The 20,393-nt window shown below is 44.2% G+C and overlaps 1 protein-coding gene across 3 annotated transcripts in view; it reads left to right on the top strand.

Moving 5' to 3' along the window:
* nckap5l (NCK-associated protein 5-like) overlaps positions 1-20,393 on the top strand; it is a 55,761-nt gene that overhangs the window by 33,137 nt on the left and 2,231 nt on the right. For all 3 annotated transcript variants that reach the window (XM_039800398.1, XM_039800397.1, XM_039800396.1), the window contains 10 exons: positions 1,192-1,332; positions 2,289-2,357; positions 2,455-2,493; positions 2,586-2,705; positions 3,488-3,580; positions 3,817-6,716; positions 12,930-13,059; positions 14,078-14,150; positions 16,205-16,483; positions 19,986-20,137. In XM_039800398.1, coding sequence (XP_039656332.1) covers positions 1,192-1,332; positions 2,289-2,357; positions 2,455-2,493; positions 2,586-2,705; positions 3,488-3,580; positions 3,817-6,716; positions 12,930-13,059; positions 14,078-14,150; positions 16,205-16,483; positions 19,986-20,137 — 3,996 coding nt within the window. The remainder of the gene's footprint in view (positions 1-1,191; positions 1,333-2,288; positions 2,358-2,454; positions 2,494-2,585; positions 2,706-3,487; positions 3,581-3,816; positions 6,717-12,929; positions 13,060-14,077; positions 14,151-16,204; positions 16,484-19,985; positions 20,138-20,393) is intronic.

Raw genomic sequence — 20,393 nt, 5'->3', positions numbered from 1 at the left:
ACCTCCAACAGAACTTGACTTGTTGATGTCTTCTTGTCACTGTCTTAATGTTGTGGCACCCCAGCTGAAGATACAGGCGATAAATCCCCCACTTCACTTTTCAAAATCCACCTCCACTTCTGCCGTTTTATATACCGGTACTTTTATTTATGTAATCTCTCTGAACAGCGTCCTCTTACTGTGCAGCCGCCAACATCTAAATGAGAGAAGCCCTGAGTTGATCGACATGTTGATTCATCCATTATTACTGCGAGCTCACAGCAATGAGCTCTACAAGCGATGCTCTTGCCCTGGGTTTTACCTCGTAGGCTACATAAAGGCTTCCCTATGTGATTGGTGGAGCTTGTTGGGAGAAGAAGACACGGCTCAGGGCTAAAAGGAAAAATTAAAAAGCTTTAGCATTTGTTTTACATTTTTGTTGGATTACAATTATTATAGAAAGCACAATAACCTATTTCAATGTCAGTCATGATTTAGAAAAGTGATTTAAAGATATTTATTGTGATGTAGTGTAATACATAACATTTTAAAATTCTTCACTATGAGGAAATATTATGGAGTTACCGGCTTCTGAGGATTCATTTAGCTTTCAACAGACTTTAAGGCAGTGGTGTTATTTCTGGAGATTAGAAAAGAGCACTTTTTATAATGTGGTGTGTTCTAGATTGATCTAAAAGTAGAGTTGTTGTTTTTGTTGAATGAAGTGAAAGCCCCGACTTTATAATGTCTTCCCACTTCTGAAACCTATCCTCCGTCCTTACAGGAGCAGGTATGGATGCGCTGATACCTCAACTCAGGGTATCTGCTGATACAGGGCGTTGATTTGATACCGGTACTTAATGTGGTGCAAATTAAACCGGTGCGTAGGAGCGGGTTAGCAGCTTGTGACCGCTCACCTGTGAGCTATCCTACAAACTATGTAACAAATCTGTTTGTAATTACAGTTTGACCCAGATCAGATGTGTGATTTTTAATCAAAAAGATTAAAATGAGAAGAACATTCTAGAGAGGCAATCCTAGCTACTGCGCAGGGCAGCAAACGGAAACAGAGGACGTTCTCCTAACGTCAGTCACCTTGCAGAGCAGCTGATGTTTTATCGCTGTGCGTTGTTTCCAGAAGCTGGCTTTTTTTCTTTTGCTGGAGAGTGAGTGTGACGGTGATAGTTGCAGTGTCACCTTGTGTGTTTCCAGATGAGAACAATGTCTGATGAGACAGAACAGAGGATGTGTGATGAAGACTTTGGCTCGGACGAGGAGGGAGAGGAGGGAGACGTGGAGTCGTTCCTGGAGGACAACAGCAGCGAGCTCGTGGACCGGCTGAGGGAGCTGGAGGTGAGGCGGCCGACAAAACACACTCTGCAATGCTAGTAGAATTTAACATTTTGATTATGAGCAAATTAAGTATTTGAGTGTGACTTTTGTGAGACGCATGATTCTGCCATGATGGTCAAAATCTGCCAGTCAAAACCACAGTAAACCTAAAAGTATATCAAATACTGCAATTATCCCATTTTTATATCGATCGATCGATCGATCGATCGATAGATAGATATCTCTATTGAATTTTCCAGTATATTGATGTTTTATTTTTCAAAGCTGGATGTTTGGTACAAACCTGAATTACAAAAAACTGTCTCATGAAAAGCAACTATGTGTTTGTGTGTAGAGTCTTATGTAAAGCACAATTTAGTCTAAAAGATCTCCTGTAGAATTAGATCTGAGGAATGTTGATATGCATAGGATGAATGGAGGTATGGCTTAGCAATGAACATGGAAATGGACTGGATAAGCAAAGACGGATAGCCTCCCGATCTGTACAATGGTAACAAATGTCTACCTCCCAGCAAGCTCACAAATGAACACATTGTGTCTTATTTGTTTAAACTGAGCAAAAACAGAAGTGTAAAGACAATTGGCCGTTTTCCGAGATTTTATGGGCTGGACTATTTCTTGACTGGGACCAGTAACTTCCTTGAGTCTCTACTGGTCGCATAACAACTTGGCAAGAAAACTAATAAGCGTATATTTATTTCTTCCGGTTGGATGGTTATGAAAACATTTGTGCCATGTTTCATGGCTGATTTTATTTGTTTGTTATGTACTTGCCTTGCCATGTTATATAAGAAGTTACACTGTGTTCATGTCTGACAAATGTTTCACTAATGCAACTGTGTTTTTGGTGTCTTAAAAGTCCACGTGGGCTGGGCAGGTATATGTGCAGGACACAAAATAACATGACTAACATAAATAACTATGGTATGCGTTTTCTTTTGTTGTTTTGCTCCCAGGCAGAAAACTCTGCTCTGATGTTGGCCAATGAGAGTCAGAGAGAGGCTTATGAGAGATGCTTGGATGAGGTGAGTTCATGTTGCAGAATGTTATTTAGAAACTTCAGACTTGTCATTATAAATTCTGCTCAGTCAAGTCATTCTGTGTAAAATGTGATGTCACCAGGTGGCCAACCACGTGGTCCAAGCTCTGCTGAATCAAAAGGTAACGCACAACCCCGTTTCTGCTTCTCGGTTTGACATTTGAACCAACTGAAATGTGTCAGTGGTCTTACTGCTCCGTGTGTCACTGAACAGGATCTGAGAGAGGAGTGCATCAAGCTGAAGATGCTGGTGTTTGACCTGGAGAGACAGAACAGAGCGCTTTGTGAGCTCTTTCAGCAGAAACTGCCCAACCACCCCACTGCTCACTACCAGGTAAATCAGCTGTAGGGCATAGACGTTCTGAATGTCTTCCACAGCTGCATTCACATCCTTTTTTAGTAAAATTAGTAATATAATAATGTAAAAATGGAGCCGACCAGGGCGACCCATATACTGAGGCTCAGTCCTTACCGCAGTGGCCCGGGTTAGAGTCCGACCCGCGGCCCTTTGCTGCATGTTGCCCCCCCCTCTCTCTCCCCACATTCCTGTCTTGAGCTATCCTATCTTAATAAAGGCCAAAAAGCCCAACAAAAATAATCTTTAAAAAGATAATAATGTAAAAAAAAAAAAAAATTATAATAATAAAATGAAAAGTGAATCCTCACCCAATTTTACACATCAAGGTCTGTTTACAAGTCTGGCAGAGTACTAGTGCATATAAATAAAGTTATCAATAGAATAGAAGGCCTTTATTGTCATTGTACAGAATACAACAGCTGTCAGACATATGTATGCAGTGTAGAGTAAAAGTATAAAGTAGCATAAAATGGTAGAAGTACCTCAGACATTTGCTTAAGTACTAAGTACTACTTAATACTTGGGTAAAAGTATTAGTACACAGTGCACAGCTCTGATTCTGGAGCTGCTGATCTCTTACCTCAGCCTCATTCTTTCAGACGCTGCGGCTGAGCCAGTAATAGATCTCAGGTTTTTCCCTTCTGCTCTGTATTGTTCCAACAGATTCCGGGACAATGTAGCTCCTATTTGTCTCTGTATACAATAGTCTGTAGTGTATACAGTGTCATCATAATTGCCTTATGGCTCTCCCGTTACAGGTCCAGGCGGGACCCCTCCCAGACTACAATGCACAGCTGCACAATGACTCTGCAAAACAGGCGGAGCCTGCACAGACTGAAGCACAAGCCAAGGTGATTATTGCAAAGCATTGAGAGTGAAACAGTGGGATTATATCCAAGCCTCTGAGTGACGTGTGTGACGTTATAACATGCTCTGACATTTGTTCTGTTTTCAACTATTGTGCTTTAAAAAGCTAATCTGCTCTGCACTCATTTCCTGCACGCACGCACTCCAAAGGTCTCGGTGAACTTAATTGTTTGGCTCTCAGTGAACTGAATGCTGATAGAGATTTCTTTCTGCCCAAAAGGGAAATGGCTACCGCACACAACATGCCTCCCCGGGCCCTCGTGGCCCCGCCGCCTCCATGGAGGCCCTGTCTCCCTTCTTCAAGAAAAAAGCACACATCCTGGAGGTCCTTCGCAAGATGGAGGAGACGGACCCCCTGAAGTTCCACCCGTCCACCACCAGCTTGTCTTTCTGCGACTACAGCCAGGTGCTCATGTCCACAGAGGCTGTTTTGGCCACGGTGGACCCCCTTCCACTAGCGTGCAAATCCCAGCACACACACTGCCACTGCGCCCGCTCCGACACTGACTCGCACCAGCACGTCAACGGCGACGGGGCGCTGAAGTGCGAGGGAGGGAATACCTGCTGTTTACACTGCAAGAGGAGCCCGGACAGTCCTCCAAAGCCATGCAACCACGTCTGTAGTCCTTTGAAAGGCACCTCGGCCATGCAGAGCCTAGGAGCTCCTGCAGCTGCTAAAAGCGAATGTCACAGTAAGAGCAGGAGAGCCGAGTCGGTCCCCCCACCTAAACAATGCACCAAGAATGAAGCCCACCAGCAACCGGCAGGCGCCGCCGCCGCCCACTCATCCGTCCCAGAAACGGGTGACGGATCAGCCGTGGAGGTGATGGAAGTGGAGCAGGACAGCTCCGAGAGTTGTCCAAACGCTAGTGCCTCTGAAGAGCTCACTGGTTTCTGTCCCACCCCCCACCTGCCCAGTTCTGCACAGATCTCCCACTGTGACAATGAGGCCAGCGACGGCGTTCACAACGGCGTCGACAGCGCCACGTCCAACGACCCGTCAGCCGTCGCCGAGAAGGACGTCACCGATCAGGACGCTTGTTCCGTGAGAGCCGGCGCCTCCGTCAGCCCCAGCGCGTCCTGCCTCAGCGACGTCAAAACCGCCGCCATCAACTCGCCGTCCAAACTGCTCAAGTTCCTGAAGATTCCCTCGATAGGGGAGAAGTCTCAGCCTTCGGCGTCCGCCGTCCGCCTGAGCCCCCAACTCACCCGCAGCTCCAGGATCCCCTGCCGCACCAACAACTACGAGGTGTACCACTCTCCTGTTCCCACGCGCAGAGCCACCACCACGGAACGGTGCAGGCAGCCCCCTCCCCCGCCCGCCAGGTCGGAGTCCTACCCCGCCACGCACTCGGCCCCAACCTCCCCTCCTCAGCCCGAAGACGTCTGCTCCCCGCCCGCCAAGGAAATAAGCTACAGCAGCCTCTCTGCACCTAAAGCCAGCGCCGCTTCAAAGATGGGCGCTCCCTCCTCCACGTCCTCCTCCTCCCCCAAAGTCTCTCGGAAGGTCCCTCATTATGAAAATGTCTGTGTTATGACTACCAACTCCAGAGTGGAGGAACCAACCCCGGGCCACGAGAAAAGAACCACGCTTCCATCCCAAGCCAAGGCGAACGGCGGCGAGAGGAAGCTCGTCAAATCGCTACCAGAAAGTGACCTCAACACTCCTCAACGAAAGCAGTCGTCTTCTTCCACGTCGGAGTCCTCGTCGGATGACGAAGAGGATTCTGACAGCCCGGTGTGGGTCAACCATCACAGCCTGCCCAACACGTCCGCCCACGGCAAGGCCTTGCAGGGCAGAGCCAGCTACTCGGTAACCCGAGAGAAGCAGGAGGCGGATGTGCGGGAGATCACCGCGCCGAGCTGCGAGGTTGCCCAGGCGCCGCCTCCGCCGCCGGTCAGGAGGAGCGACTCCTCTTCGATCCCCAAGAGGCCTGTGGCCGTGGCAGCGAGACCCCAGGCGGACTCCAGCCACCACGCTTTCAAAGACAGGCTGGCTGCACTGGGAAAGCTACGGAGCTCCGAGGATTTACAAGTGGGTCTCAGGCCGGTCGACGCGGCGAATGAGGGCACCTACGGGGACGAGAGGAGTAAGACAGCGGAGAGGCCCATGGAGCTCCACAAAGAGGAGCAGAGACATTCAAAATACACGGACTCTTTGGATGGCAAACCCAAAGTGAGCAGTGTCGGCTTGAAGTACACGGGCATGTCTCAGCTTCACGAACAGGCTGTAAAGTCTCCGGGTGCTGCGGTGGTTAAACAGGAGCTGTGTGTTACCAAGACCGAAGTCTCCAAGAGTAAAATCGGTCTGCCGTCCCCCAACGCAGACGCTCCGCAGGTACTACGCAACAACATTAAGTGTCCTGGCTCCCTGAATCTGACCCATAACCTTAAACCAGTTGTTGGTCCTCACAGTAGCAACAGCCCCAACAAAATCCCCCCAAAGTCGCCGTCCAAGCCTTGCCAGGGCCCGTCCGTCCACAGAGGCGGGAAGCCCGCAGAGGCCCCGCGCTACTCGTCCAAATCCGAGGAGCGGACCAAGATCGGCGGGAAAGGGAAAAAGAATCCGATGTACGGAGACAGCCTGCCCCCTCCTCCTCCGAGACCTCCGGCGTCGGAGGCGGAGAAGCCGCTGCCGCCGGCCCCCAGCCCGCAGTCGGCCATCGAGCAGAAGGTGATGAAGGGCATCGAGGAGAACATGCTGAAGCTCCAGGAGCAGGACAGAGGGGGCCCGGGCGGCGAGGTCAAGCAGAAAGCCTCCAACGGCATCGCCAGCTGGTTCGGCCTGAAGAAGAGCAAACTGCCCGCGCTGAGCCGCAAGATGGACGCCACCAAAGCAAAAGAGGAGAAGAAGGAGTGGAGGATCAACATCCCGTCGGTGGGCCGGGACTCTGGGAAGGTGGCCGGCAGGTGTAAAGAAGGAGTGGAGGGCCTGAACATCTCGACTCTGATGGAGAAGGCGGAGGGGTTGCGGCGGGCACTGGAGGAGGAGCGGGCGTACGTGGAGCGCTCTGGGAGGGGCCACTCCTGCGAGGTGGTGATGGACCCCACCCAGGGACAGCTGGCTGTCATGTACAGGGGGGAGCGCTCGGACAACTTCATGCAACAGCTGCTCAACAGGTGAGGACTACTACAACAACAGGGTCTTAAAAAAAAAGTCTTAAAATTTCAAAATCAAAAGTTTAGGCCTCAAAAAGTCTTTTGTGTTATTGGTGCGAGTCTCTTTCGGATTGTACCACGGACATAAAACTGATTTTATTCTTCTCAGCTATGGGGAAGTGCAGGTTAAGCGATACTGAAATTAGGGCTTAGTTGATGTTGTGTTAAAGGTCTTAAATGTCATTCCTAATGGTCTTAAAATAGGACTTAAAAAGTCTTAAATTGACCCTCACTGAGAGACTGGTGGAGGTCCAGCAGCTCCACTCCCAGCTGGCCAAACAGCCGGAGCCCAGGACTACCCTCCTCAGCAGGGTCAGGATGCCTTTGGCTCCCCTCCCCTCTTTCTCTTTTACAACTGCTTGTATGTGATGTTATCTTGCTGCGTTCGTGCCACCTCGGAATAACAGGCACCGCCCCCCTGGTTACGTTGTTTTTCCGACTGGCAGCGTTCACATGGTCGGGATGCGCATTCTTCTTCTTCTGTTATATTGGCGTTTGGCATAACAACTTTTTTCATGACTGCCACCAACGGTTGGCCGTAGCCTAGAGCATCAGGTGTGTGAAAACATGGAGGCCACAATAACAAAATATTTTCTGCTGTTTTGTTATGTGAGCATCCAAACAGCACATCGCCAGGTGTTTGTTTGTGTTATCTGCAGGACAACCAACGGGAAAAGACACGGATAATGTTTTTTATTTTATACATAGGCCTATTTATGAATAATTTGAAACATGTTATGTCTGTACATGTTTCTTGGCAGAGGTATTTGTCCACAATAAACAGTTTATTGTCCTTGAAATATGTTCAATGAACCAAAGTCGCCTCCATCAAACGTCAGTTGTCAACAACACGTCACCAACTGGGGAACTCGGTTATCAAAATCCAGCCTGAGTTTCCGACCTCTGATTCCCACAGGACGTTACGTGAATGGTGACGTTTTCACTCGGAAAAACGTTTTTCCGATGTCCATGAACGCACGGTCTGTCTATGATTTCTGAGTCGTAACTACACGCTGTCGTGTCTCCATATTTGTTTGGTGTCAAACAACGTGTGTGTGTGTGTGATGACAGGTTTCGGTTGGTGCGGTCAAAATTCTTAAATCAACGCAGCCCAGAACTGTGTATTTAATTTAATGTTGATACTGATAAACATCTGATGTTATGATATGTGTGCGTATCTCGTTTTAACAGTATAATTGGGAAACACTCATAATGCCCTTCTCACAAGCATTGCAACTTCTTGTCCCACATATGTACAGTAAATACCACTTAGTTGTGAAATTGATGTGATGTGATTTATAATTTCTGACAGCCGCAAAAGATGCTATTTCAGATAGTATTAAGTACAAGTGTGTGTCGGAGCTTGTTATAGTTGGTAGTTATGTTTCCATCCACTTGTCAATCGAATTATTTGAAGTTCGTTAAAAACATTCATGCGAATAAAGCTGGTGAAAGTGTTTTTAAAAAAAAAAAAAAAAAAAAGTCTTCCATTTGACTTTGTGTAACCTGCAGAAACCCTGAACACGTGGGTTGTATGCTGCTACATGGCTGTCCACTGTTTCTAATACTTAGGATGGGTAGAGTGCAGTAATAGAGTTTAGTTACATTGTACTGTCAATTAGGGCTGGGCAATATAGCGATGTATCGTTATCGTGATGAGGCTAGATATCGTCTTTAGTATATGACACTATCGTAATATGATCATAATATCGTAATATGAAACAAGTGTTGTCTTTTCCTAGGGCCCTATTTCAACAATCTGAAACGCAAGTATGAAACGCAAAACGCAAGTAGCTTTGTGGGCGGATCTCGGGCACTGTTGCTATGATACCGGCGGGATAAATGACTCTTGCGCCCGACGCAAATCTAAAATGGGTTGGTCTGAAGTAGCTAGGTGTGGTTTGGGCGTAACGTGCAATAAACCAATCAGAGCGTCATCTCACATTCCCTTTAAGAGCAGGCGCGCTTGTTCCATGGCAGATTGCTATTATGACGGCGGATTTGCCTGGCGCACGCCAGCGGGAGCTGCCAATGCGAGATGCGGCAAAGTAATAAATGCCCGTCTTGGCCAGGTGGCGATATTGCTGCGGCCCCTCGGGCGCATCTCCTCAAGTCTGGAGAGGATTGCTGCAGCCATGGAGCGTACCTCCAAACGCACCACCTGCACCTGTTGTGCCTCTTCCTCTTCCCCCCACTCCATCTCCGTCCACCCGCTCCATCAGGAGCGCATCGCGCATTACTCCCGGACCAGATCCCGCCGTAGTTCAACATCACGTCTCCTTAAGTCCTCTAATATTTCCTAATATTTCCTCATTTATGTCATTAACACATCCATGATTCATGGAAATGTGTAAAACACAACACGCCACAAAGAATGCTGCGACTTTTTGAGGACTGTACTGTAAAATGCCTCCTGATCTATCCAAACACCTGCATACTGCGCATTTTCAGTAATATTTTCCTTTGTAATTATGTATGGTTTGCAAAAATGGGGACTGCTGCATCCATTTAGATGAGAGAAGTGTATGCGCGTTGTGCACACGCTACATTATGGCCAAGCATGCGCCCTAAAATAGCATCTGAATAACGCGCTACTGACTTTAGACTAGCGCCACTGACTTTAGACCAGGTTTTCCTGGTCAGTGGCGGAATTATTTTCTGAAACTGCAGAATAGCACCAAGCAACGTTTGCGCCGGAACACGCCTCCTCTTTTCGCTGAACCGCCCCCAGGAGCGCAAATACATTCCCTAATTTACCGACGTGCGTCTGTGGAGGGAAAAGTCCGCTGTGCGTCGGGTGCAAAATAGGAACGATACATGCGTCGGTGTACAAAGGCAATTACGCTGAGTGCAAGATAGGGCCCCTAGTCTTAAAGGCTGCATTACAGGAACGTGATGTACTTTTCTGAACTCACCAGACTGTTCTAGCTGTTCTTTTATTTGCGTTTACCCGCTTAGTCATCGAACTGTGGAAAAGATATCTATTATTGATGGAAATGTATCACAAATCTCATCGTGTTAATATTTTATGAAAGCACCAGAGGTAGAAAAAGTACAAAAATATTGTACTCAAGTAAATGTACCAATACTTTGATTAAATATTACTTAAGTACAAGTAAAAATACCTATCTGAAAAATTACTCAAGTAAAAGTAATAAGTAGTTCATTTAAAATGTACTTTAAGTAAAAGTTACTTAGTTACATTTAAGAAAAATGTAAAACGGGGGGGGGGGGATCTCTCCCATGTAGTGAAAATAGGACAAGGGGTCATAAATCCCAAACTATTTTGTTTTTAAATAAAGACAAATCTATACAAAGGTATACACATGTAATAACAACATAACACATGTCACACATGTTATTTAAGACCCTTAGAAAGGTATAATGTGCAATTTTAGTTCGGACCATCCCATAAAATGTTTTCAAACAATCAATTGAATGTGAAAGTATCCTTCTTTTCTTCACAAACATAAACAGTTATAATGCAAATCAAGGCCAAATCATGTGTTTTGGCTCCATAAATGGGTTAAACCCGTAGACTGTTAATTATATTAATATTAACAGACCCTAATGTTCACAGCTCAGACTAGCAGCTAGCTTCTACACCTACAGTATCTCACAAAAGTGAGTACACCCCTCACATTCAAGTAAATATTTCATTATATCTTTTAATGGGACAACACTGAATAAATGACACTTTGCTACAATGTATTAAGTGTACAGCTTGTATAACGTGTAATGTGCTGTCCCCTCAAAATAACTCAACACACAGCCATTAATGTCTAAACCGCTGGCAACTAAAGTCAGTACAACCCTATGTTAAATTCCTATAGAGGCAGGCAGATTTGTATTTTTAAAGGCCAGTTATGTCATGGATCCAGAATACTATGCATCCTGATAAAGTGGCCTTTGGAATTAAAATAGCCCCCCCACATCATCACATACCCTTCACCATACCTAGAGATTGGCATGGGGTACTTTCCATAAGATCATCTCTCAATGCAAATCAAGGCCAAGGGAACTTTATCAGGATGCATAGCATCCTGGATCGATGAAATAACTGGCCTTTAAAAAATAAACATCTGCCTGCCTCTATGGGAATTTAACATAGGGTTGTACTGACTTTTGTTGCCAGTGGTGTGTTATACAAGCTGTACACTTAATACTTTACATTGTAGCAAAGTGTCATTTCTTCAGTATTGTCCCATTAAAAGATATAATGAAATATTTACTAAAATGTGAGGGGTGTACTCACTTTTGTGAGATACTGTAAGTAGCCCATATGAGCTAATTAGATGTATGTGAATTAATTTAGCCAGTCTCCTACATACCTTGTCCTGGCAGGAGTGGGCAATTAATTTTCCCAAGGGGCCACATGAGAATCAGGGACTGTTGTGGAGGGCCGGACCAATAGGCTTAACTTAATTCTGCTCAATATTAATTTTATGTCAGGCAACACGTTCTCAAACGTCTCTTTTTTTCTCTGGGCATATTAGCGCAGCAGAGTCCACCAAACACTCTCTAATAAACTCCCATTCAAAAAATGTCTTACTGTTTTGGCGATTTTGTTGTTTGTCACAAAGCTGGTCCTGACTGCTGCATCCCTGGATGCCTTGTTGCTTTTGCAGCTGAACTAGCAAAGCTTCAGATGTCGGTGCGCACTCTGCATCAGTCAAGTCATTTTTGAGGGATAACCGCTCATTTACGTCCGCTAACGTCTCCCACTCAGTTCGCCGCTCGCCAACACATCCAGGTCCGACCGTTCTCTTAAGCAGTTACACACCAACAGGACTAATACATCCATGGGTTTTATATATATATATATATATATATATATATATATATATATATATATATATATATATATATATATATATATATATATATATATATATATATATATATATATATATATATTAGTATAGGTCCGACGGTGTGAAACGTTGCAGTTCTTCTACTTCTTTTTAATTGCGACTTGCAGCCAGAGAAGAAGAAGCTGCATACGTTCGTGCAAAATAAAGAGTGCTGGTGCATTCAGGGTGCGATATTACAGTCTATGGGCTGGTGTAGTCATTCCGGGCGCAATTGTTTTTCTTCCTTTCGTTTTTTTTTACTCAGTAACGGATGGGATTTGTAATATAGCGAAATACAATCCTTCACTCAAAATGTAATCAAGTACATTTTAAAATACCGATTTTAAAAACTACTTGAAAAATACAAAATACACAACAAAACTACTCAATACAGTAACGTGAGTAAATGTATTTCGTTACTTTCCACCTCTGGAAAGCACCAATAGTCAAGCCTACAATATCACCGCAATATTGACATTGAGGTATTTGGTTAAAAACAAATCGTGATATTTGATTCTCTTCATATCGCCCAGCCCTACAGTCAATGGTATGTGACGAATAAGAATAAAGTTAGTTTTTTTTCTTTTAGTTTTCTTTCCGTTTTTTTCTTTCTTTCTTTTATTCGTCTCTATAATAACATTAGGAATAGTATTTTCCCAAAATAGCAAATTATTTTTGTCAATGGCAAAATGCTAACACTAACTATTCTTGTCAATGGGAAAATGATAAAACTAACTATTCTTGTCAATGGGAAAATGCTAACGCTAACTATTCTCGTCAATGGCAAAATGCTAACACTAACTATTCTTGTCAATGGCAAAATGCTAACACTAACTATTCTCGTCAACGGGAAAATGCTAACACTATCTATTCTCGTCAATGGGAAAATGCTAACACTAACTATTCTTGTAAATGGCAAAATGCTAAAACTAACTATTCTTGTCAATGGTAAAATGCTAACCCTAACTATTCTCATCAATGGGAAAATGCTAACACTAACTATTCTTGTAAATGGCAAAATGCTAAAACTAACTATTCCTGTCAATGGAAAAATGCTAACACTAACTATTCTCGACAACGGGAAAATGCTAACACTATCTATTCTCGTCAATGGGAAAATGCTAACACTAACTATTCATGTAAATGGCAAAATGCTAAAACTAACTATTCTTGTCAATGGTAAAATGCTAACACTATCTATTCTCGTCAATGGGAAAATGCTAACACTATCTATTCTCGTCAATGGGAAAATGCTAACACTAACTTTTTGTGTGGTAAAGCTCATACGAACTGATATCTGACTTGTGTTTGATTGATGTAGAGTGGATGGGAAGGACGTGATCAGCGTGCCGCAGCGCCGGCTCTCCTTCGACTGTAAGAGCTCCAAGCCGCTGTTCAGTCAGCAGGGCGACGTCATCAGTCACATGGCCAGTCGGGACGATATGGAGAAGGTACGTCCTCACTGACACACGTATTTATTTCCCTGCAGCCGGACACAAACTGACAAGATTTTTTACATTTACAGTAGCGATAAAACAAACTGACACGGAGGGAGACCCGACTTACTTTCATTTAATGCATCGAGCTCTCAGGGTTCAGTGAAGTTCAGTACATTTACTCAGGTACAAATTCCAGTTTTATGCAACTTTATCCTCGTACTCCACTACATCTCAGGGGTAAATATTTGACTTTTTACTCCACTACATTTATCTGACAGCTTCAGTTACTTTTCAGACGACAGGTTTTTCATCCCCTTCCTGTCCAGAGAAAACCATGTTTCTCCACATGTGGTGATTTTTGAAATTGAATGTTTATGTTTCTCCTCCTCCTTAAGCTAAATCAAGTCTTTTAAAAGCCTCCTGGATCCGCTGAAAAATGCATCGTCACAAAGCTGAAAACTGGGGCTGTTTTTCTGACACCGTAAAAAGTTAAAAAACTTTTTAGAGATGCGTGATTATCACAGGACAGCGACGCTACAAACACATAATGATCTTATAGAATATGATGCAAACTAGCCAACCGTATATAAAGGAGTTAAAATGAGCACAACCTGAAACATCTACAGATCTACAAAATACAACATACACATGAATGCAGCAGGAATATTAATCCAGAAATATCCGATAGAAGAGGAACACACTGCCAGGGAACACTTCACTGCACAATCATCACTTTTACTTTTCATACTTTATGTATTTAATGCTAATAATACTTGCATACGGTTTTAATACAGGACTTTTACTTGTAATAGAGTATTTTCACAGTGTGGTATTAGTACTGTTACTGAAGTAAAGGATCTGAATACTTCTTCCACCACTTTACACCAATTTGTTCTACATCCTATCAACTTTCACGTCTAGACTTGGCTTCTAATCTGTTGAGCTAGTTTCCTGCATACTTAATGTGACGAGGCGACTTTCAGCACATTCACTCCTCCATCTGCTGCTTTTTTTTCCTTCTCTCATGCAGGGATCAGACCGAATCGGCAAGATCACATCAGACGAAAACCTCGCCGATTCAGTTCACGCTCAACACTTCGCAGGTAAGGAAGGGTCTGCCAGGAATTTATCAGAGGGGGGGTGGGATATCACAGCCTTTTGAAGGTTTCTGAGCATTAATACCACCTCTTGGTAGACGTGTGTGGAACTGGATAAAAGCTGAATGAATGTATAAAGAATTTCACAGTGAGTGAGAAGTGGGTGAACGACACGTTATCACATGGACACACAGTGGTGGAATGTACATTTACTCAAGTACTGCACTTTGGTTCAATTTCAAGATATTTGCACTCTTAAGTATTCCCATTTTATGCTGCTTTATACGTCTGCTGTACTAGGTAGGCAAATATTGTACTTTTTACTCCATTACATTTATTTCACAGCTATAGTTACCAGTTACTATGTAAGATTATGATTTTATAGTGCATGCAACACTTATGATCAACTTAAGTACTGTATATACAGTAAAGTATTTTAAAATGAGCTTTTGGTCAAATGTTGCAAATCAAATATATTTTAGCTAATATGTAAACTATGTAAAAATACAAATAAATAAAACATCTTTTATCAATTTTTTTTCTTAAGTAACTGTTAATATTTAGATCTTGTTACTAGGGTTGCAAAATTCCAGGAATTTTCAAAGTTGGAAACTTTCCATCTGAATTAACGGAATTAATGGGAATAAACTGGATATTTTTAATATTGCTTGTTATAATACTTATAGTTAGTCTATAACTTTGCAACATGTAACAACCCTACTTGTTACATGTATGTGTGTGTGTGTACTTACAGACCCCAGGGAGACTAGCAAATAACAATAATCCAATGATTTAATAAGTTCATTTTTTTGAGGGTAAATATTTCTCTTATGAAAGATGCTCAATTTACAGTGCACTACGTAAGATACATCAACATTTCCATTTGTGCGTGAGAAAATAGAATTATAAGAAAAACGGAAATACAGATGCAGATATACAGATAACACACAAATGTACTTGTTTATAGATATAGGTTTATGTATCATTATGTTTATAATGAACAGTTTTAAGGAAAATAGGGATAGTTTGTGCATGAGAAAATAGATTTGAAAGAAAGGAAACAGCACATGTATATACAGTAGATCCACGCAAATGTACTTCTGATTATATATAAGTTGAGGTATCATTATAGTGTTTATAATTAACCTATGCACACGTATTTTAATATGCACATATTACTTGTATTGTGTACTTGTATACTGTGGGATTACTACTTCTACTTCAGTAAAAGGATCTGACTACTTCTTCTAGTATTTCTTCTTCTTCACTACAAATCTGCACCAATCCATACGGGTTTTACCGAAACATGATTTGCATATTGAGAGGAATAAATTGGGCCACACCTTGATTAGCATATCAAAGGTGAAGAAACGAGGCCACGCCCCCGAGGAATACCCATTCACAGGCTTCAGTGAAAGATGGAATAAATAATGTGGAATTCATTCATTTACAAATGTATTTCTTCATTCCTTGGTGCCTTTTCGGATGGGATGGATGGATGGATGGATGGATGGATGGATGGATGGATGGATGGATGGATGGATGGATGGATGGATGGATGGATAGCTTTTTATTGTCATTCAACTGTTCCACTGGCTCATAAATACTGCCTTAAATATAAACACAATAAGTATAAAAAAAAATAATGATAATGCATCAGGGTGTTAGTTTGGCATTAAATTATGACTCTAAAATGGGAGTTTGACAGCAGCATAAATATTATTATTGCACAAAATGAATGGCGGCATATAAAAACAGTTGAGAGTTGAGGAGTCTGGTGGCTTGTGGGAAGAAGCTGTTGCAGAATCTGTCCGTTCTGTACCGGCTGCAGCAGAGAAACCAGTGCATGATGGGGATTTGGTGTCTTTTGTGGCGTTCTGGGCCCGGGGTCAGACGGTCGTTTTGTGCGCGAGGTCCCGGATGGAAGGCAGTGATCCGATGATCTTTCCCGCTGTCCTTAACACTCTCTCTGATGCGTTTCCTGAATTATGTGGCCCGTTTCATTTATTCGTTTCTGCATTTCCACGTCGGTCCCTGACTCTGTGTCCCCCCCCCCACAGGTTCCGGGGCGTCCACGTACACTCTGGACAGCGGCATCGGGACCTTCCCCCTGCCCGACTGCAGCAGTGGCGCCGCAGGACGCGGCCTGTCCAAGACGAGGGCCGGGGCCGAGCGCCACTCCTCGGGCTCCCCGGGGAGGGCCGGGCGGCGCGCCCGCACCCTGGACCGAGAGCCCACGTCGCAGGACGAGTGCTACGCGCCTCACAAACAGCTGATCCCCACCATTCAGTACGGCTCGGTGCTGGAGGGAAGAAGCTCGGCCGGCGTCATCCGTGAAGGTGTGGTAAACCGGTCTCGCTTCATGTTGGAGGTCACTAGATCTCTTCTGTAGCCTCCACACGTAGTTCCTAACTGTAGTAGGGATCGGCCGATACTGGTTTTTCAAGGCCGATACGGTTTAGTAGTAGTTAATGGAACCCATATGAATTCAGAGTGAGACATTTTTTTAAGTCAAAATTAAGATTTTGGAATGTTCCAAACCTTATTTAAATGCTTTTAGCACTTATCTAATAAATGAGAAACTTTTCAACATTAATACCCAGTAAAAAGATAGTCAGATAGTGTCGTGGGCGGGACATTAAGTCAGACTCAGTGGGCCGGGTCGGGCCGATATTTCCCGCCACTATCCTCGGGCCGGGGCCGGGCCCTTGATCAAGCATTTCTATTTTTTTTTTGAATAATTACTTTATTGGCCTAATTGGGTGGGGAGAAAGCTCTATGCCTCTCCAGCTTCCCCCTGGCTCTGGGTGTACGTCCTGCGCTGACTTGAGTGTGAGATCAACTGTGCTAAAATCCTTTTTTTTTTTTTTTCTTCATTCGGATCCATTCCATTCTGAATTAACAGACAAACACAGTTTACATGCTTCGTCCTTGTTGCATTATTCGTTAAGGTAATTCTGAACAGATTTCTGTAGTTCAAACAATTCTTTTTTTTTTGGGGGGGCGGGGGCAATCTAAGCTTTAGCTGTAGCCGATGCCAAAGTAGATCACCTTTTTAATTCATTACCTTTATTGGTTATCAGGCAAATAAAACGCTGATACAGATAATCTACAAAAAAAAAATAACGCCCCGATAATCAGTGTATCCTTATACTGTAGTACTTTAGTACTAGTACTTTGATTTAGTCTGCAAACTCATACTGCACTGAAATACAGAAGGAAAAAAAAATAAAAAATAAAAAGTTGAACACAAAGTTTGATAAAAGATCAGGTGTCTTTAAAGGCGCTGACACACCGATAATCGGCCGTGGGACAGTCTGGCGAGGTCGGTGACTCGAGTCTGTTCGGTGTGTTCCGTGCCGTCGTTCCGTCTGGGGGCTGTCGGCGTTCATTTTGGCCGACCTGACGTGTTCATTCTGCGGCAGGGCAGTCGGGACTCACCCGGAAACGGGGAGCGGAATGAGCGTGACTAGAGTCTCTCAAAATCTGACGAAAATCTTTCAAACTGACCTTTGTTGATCTGAAACGAAGACAGATTCAGCAACTGCACGGCCTATTTCTCTCTTCAAATGTTTTCAGAAACACGTTTCGGTGAACTATTTTAGTAAATCATGAGATCGTATTCTGAACACGCTGCCGTGACGGTCTGGCTTTGATTAGCGCCGCCTGCTGCTGTAGAGACGTACTACGTCTCGTCTCTTTGGTGTGTTCTGAGGCACTTTTTGGACCTCGGGGAGACCGATCAGTTTGAGACTACTGTTAGTGTGCATGCTGTAGCTCAGACTGACGCGTGGCGCTGACCAGGAGACCATACAGGAGACCATACAGGAGACCATACAGGAGACCATACAGGAGACCATACAGGAGACAATACAGGAGACCATACAGGAGACCATACAGGAGACCATACAGGAGACCATACTAGGAGACCATACAGGAGACCATACAGGAGACCATACAGGAGACCATACAGGAGACCATACAGGAGACAATACAGGAGACCATACAGGAGACCATACAGGAGACAATACAGGAGACAATACAGGAGACCATACTAGGAGACCATACAGGAGACCATACAGGAGACAATACAGGAGACCATACTAGGAGACCATACAGGAGACCATACAGGAGACCATACAGGAGACCATACAGGAGACAATACAGGAGACCATACAGGAGACCATACTAGGAGACCATACTAGGAGACCATACTAGGAGACCATACAGGAGACCATACAGGAGACCATACAGGAGACCATACAGGAGACAATACAGGAGACCATACAGGAGACCATACAGGAGACCATACAGGAGACAATACAGGAGACCATACTAGGAGACCATACTAGGAGACCATACTAGGAGACAATACAGGAGACCATACTAGGAGACCATACAGGAGACAATACAGGAGACCATACTAGGAGACCATACTAGGAGACCATACAGGAGACCATACAGGAGACAATACAGGAGACCATACAGGAGACCATACAGGAGACCATACAGGAGACCATACAGGAGACCATACTAGGAGACCATACAGGAGACCATACAGGAGACCATACAGGAGACCATACTAGGAGACCATACAGGAGACCATACAGGAGACCATACAGGAGACCATACAGGAGACCATACAGGAGACCATACTAGGAGACCATACTAGGAGACCATACTAGGAGACCATACAGGAGACCATACAGGAGACCATACAGGAGACCATACTAGGAGACCATACAGGAGACCATACAGGAGACCATACAGGAGACCATACTAGGAGACCATACTAGGAGACCATACAGGAGACAATACAGGAGACAATACAGGAGACCATACTAGGAGACCATACAGGAGACCATACAGGAGACCATACAGGAGACCATACTAGGAGACCATACTAGGAGACCATACAGGAGACAATACAGGAGACAATACAGGAGACAATACAGGAGACCATACAGGAGACCATACTAGGAGACCATACTAGGAGACCATACTAGGAGACCATACTAGGAGACCATACAGGAGACCATACTAGGAGACCATACTAGGAGACCATACTAGGAGACCATACTAGGAGACCATACAGGAGACCATACTAGGAGACCATACTAGGAGACCATACAGGAGACCATACTAGGAGACCATACAAGGAGACCATACAGGAGACCATACAGGAGACCATACTAGGAGACCATACAGGAGACCATACTAGGAGACCATACAGGAGACCATACAGGAGACCATACTAGGAGACCATACAAGGAGACCATACAGGAGACCATACAGGAGACCATACAGGAGACCATACTAGGAGACCATACAGGAGACCATACAGGAGACCATACTAGGAGACCATACAGGAGACCATACTAGGAGACCATACAGGAGACCATACAGGAGACCATACAGGAGACCATACAGGAGACCATACTAGGAGACCATACAGGAGACCATACTAGGAGACCATACAGGAGACCATACAGGAGACCATACTAGGAGACCATACAGGAGACCATACTAGGAGGCTCCAGTCATGGTGGGAGGCTGTACAATGAGACATGTAATAAAGTTATGTAATCATTGACTGGAAATGGATTTGTTTACGTGCAGATATTCTTCAATAAGTCTTCAAATATGTACTTTTTTGTTTGTTTTTTACTCAAAATACACTCCTTGGTTTTTATAGTGAATTCTAATATGCTTCCAATTATGACATAAGAAATAATGTATTTAAAATAAAAAATAAAAAGTATTTCAGTTTAGCGCTCCACCATGATGGCTCCTGTTGAGTTAATGAGGTGAAAACGTGTCTACCATCACTCCCATCTTCAGACAAAGAGGCCCACGGAGCCAACATGTTCTCCCCCCGCTCCAAGACCTGGACCTTCCCCAACCTGAAGACTCCGGCGGGCCCAGCAGAGGTTTACCTGGCGGTGGAGGAGGAAGAGGAGGAGGCCGTTTCTTTTGGATCTCCATTCCGAGGGGTACGGATAGTAGTTTAATCTGCATCAACACACACACCTCTCTCTCTCTCTCTCTCTCTCTCTCTCTCTCTCTGGTATATACAGGAACCCTGAAGTTGGTACTTTTTGAACACCTTTTTAAGACCCTTTCCTTACATTTAACACCTCATCACTATTTCAAGTTCTAACCGGTTACATCGGCGACACACGTAAACTTGCATTGTTTTATTTAACAATGTCTTTGATTTGTTTTGCCCCGCCCCCAACCCAGCAAGGT

Source organism: Perca fluviatilis, chromosome 5 (genome assembly GCF_010015445.1).
Source record: "Perca fluviatilis chromosome 5, GENO_Pfluv_1.0, whole genome shotgun sequence".
Lineage (NCBI taxonomy): Eukaryota > Metazoa > Chordata > Actinopteri > Perciformes > Percidae > Perca > Perca fluviatilis.
The sequence above is the reverse complement of the archived record's forward strand: the minus strand, read 5'-3'. Positions and strand labels throughout refer to the sequence as shown.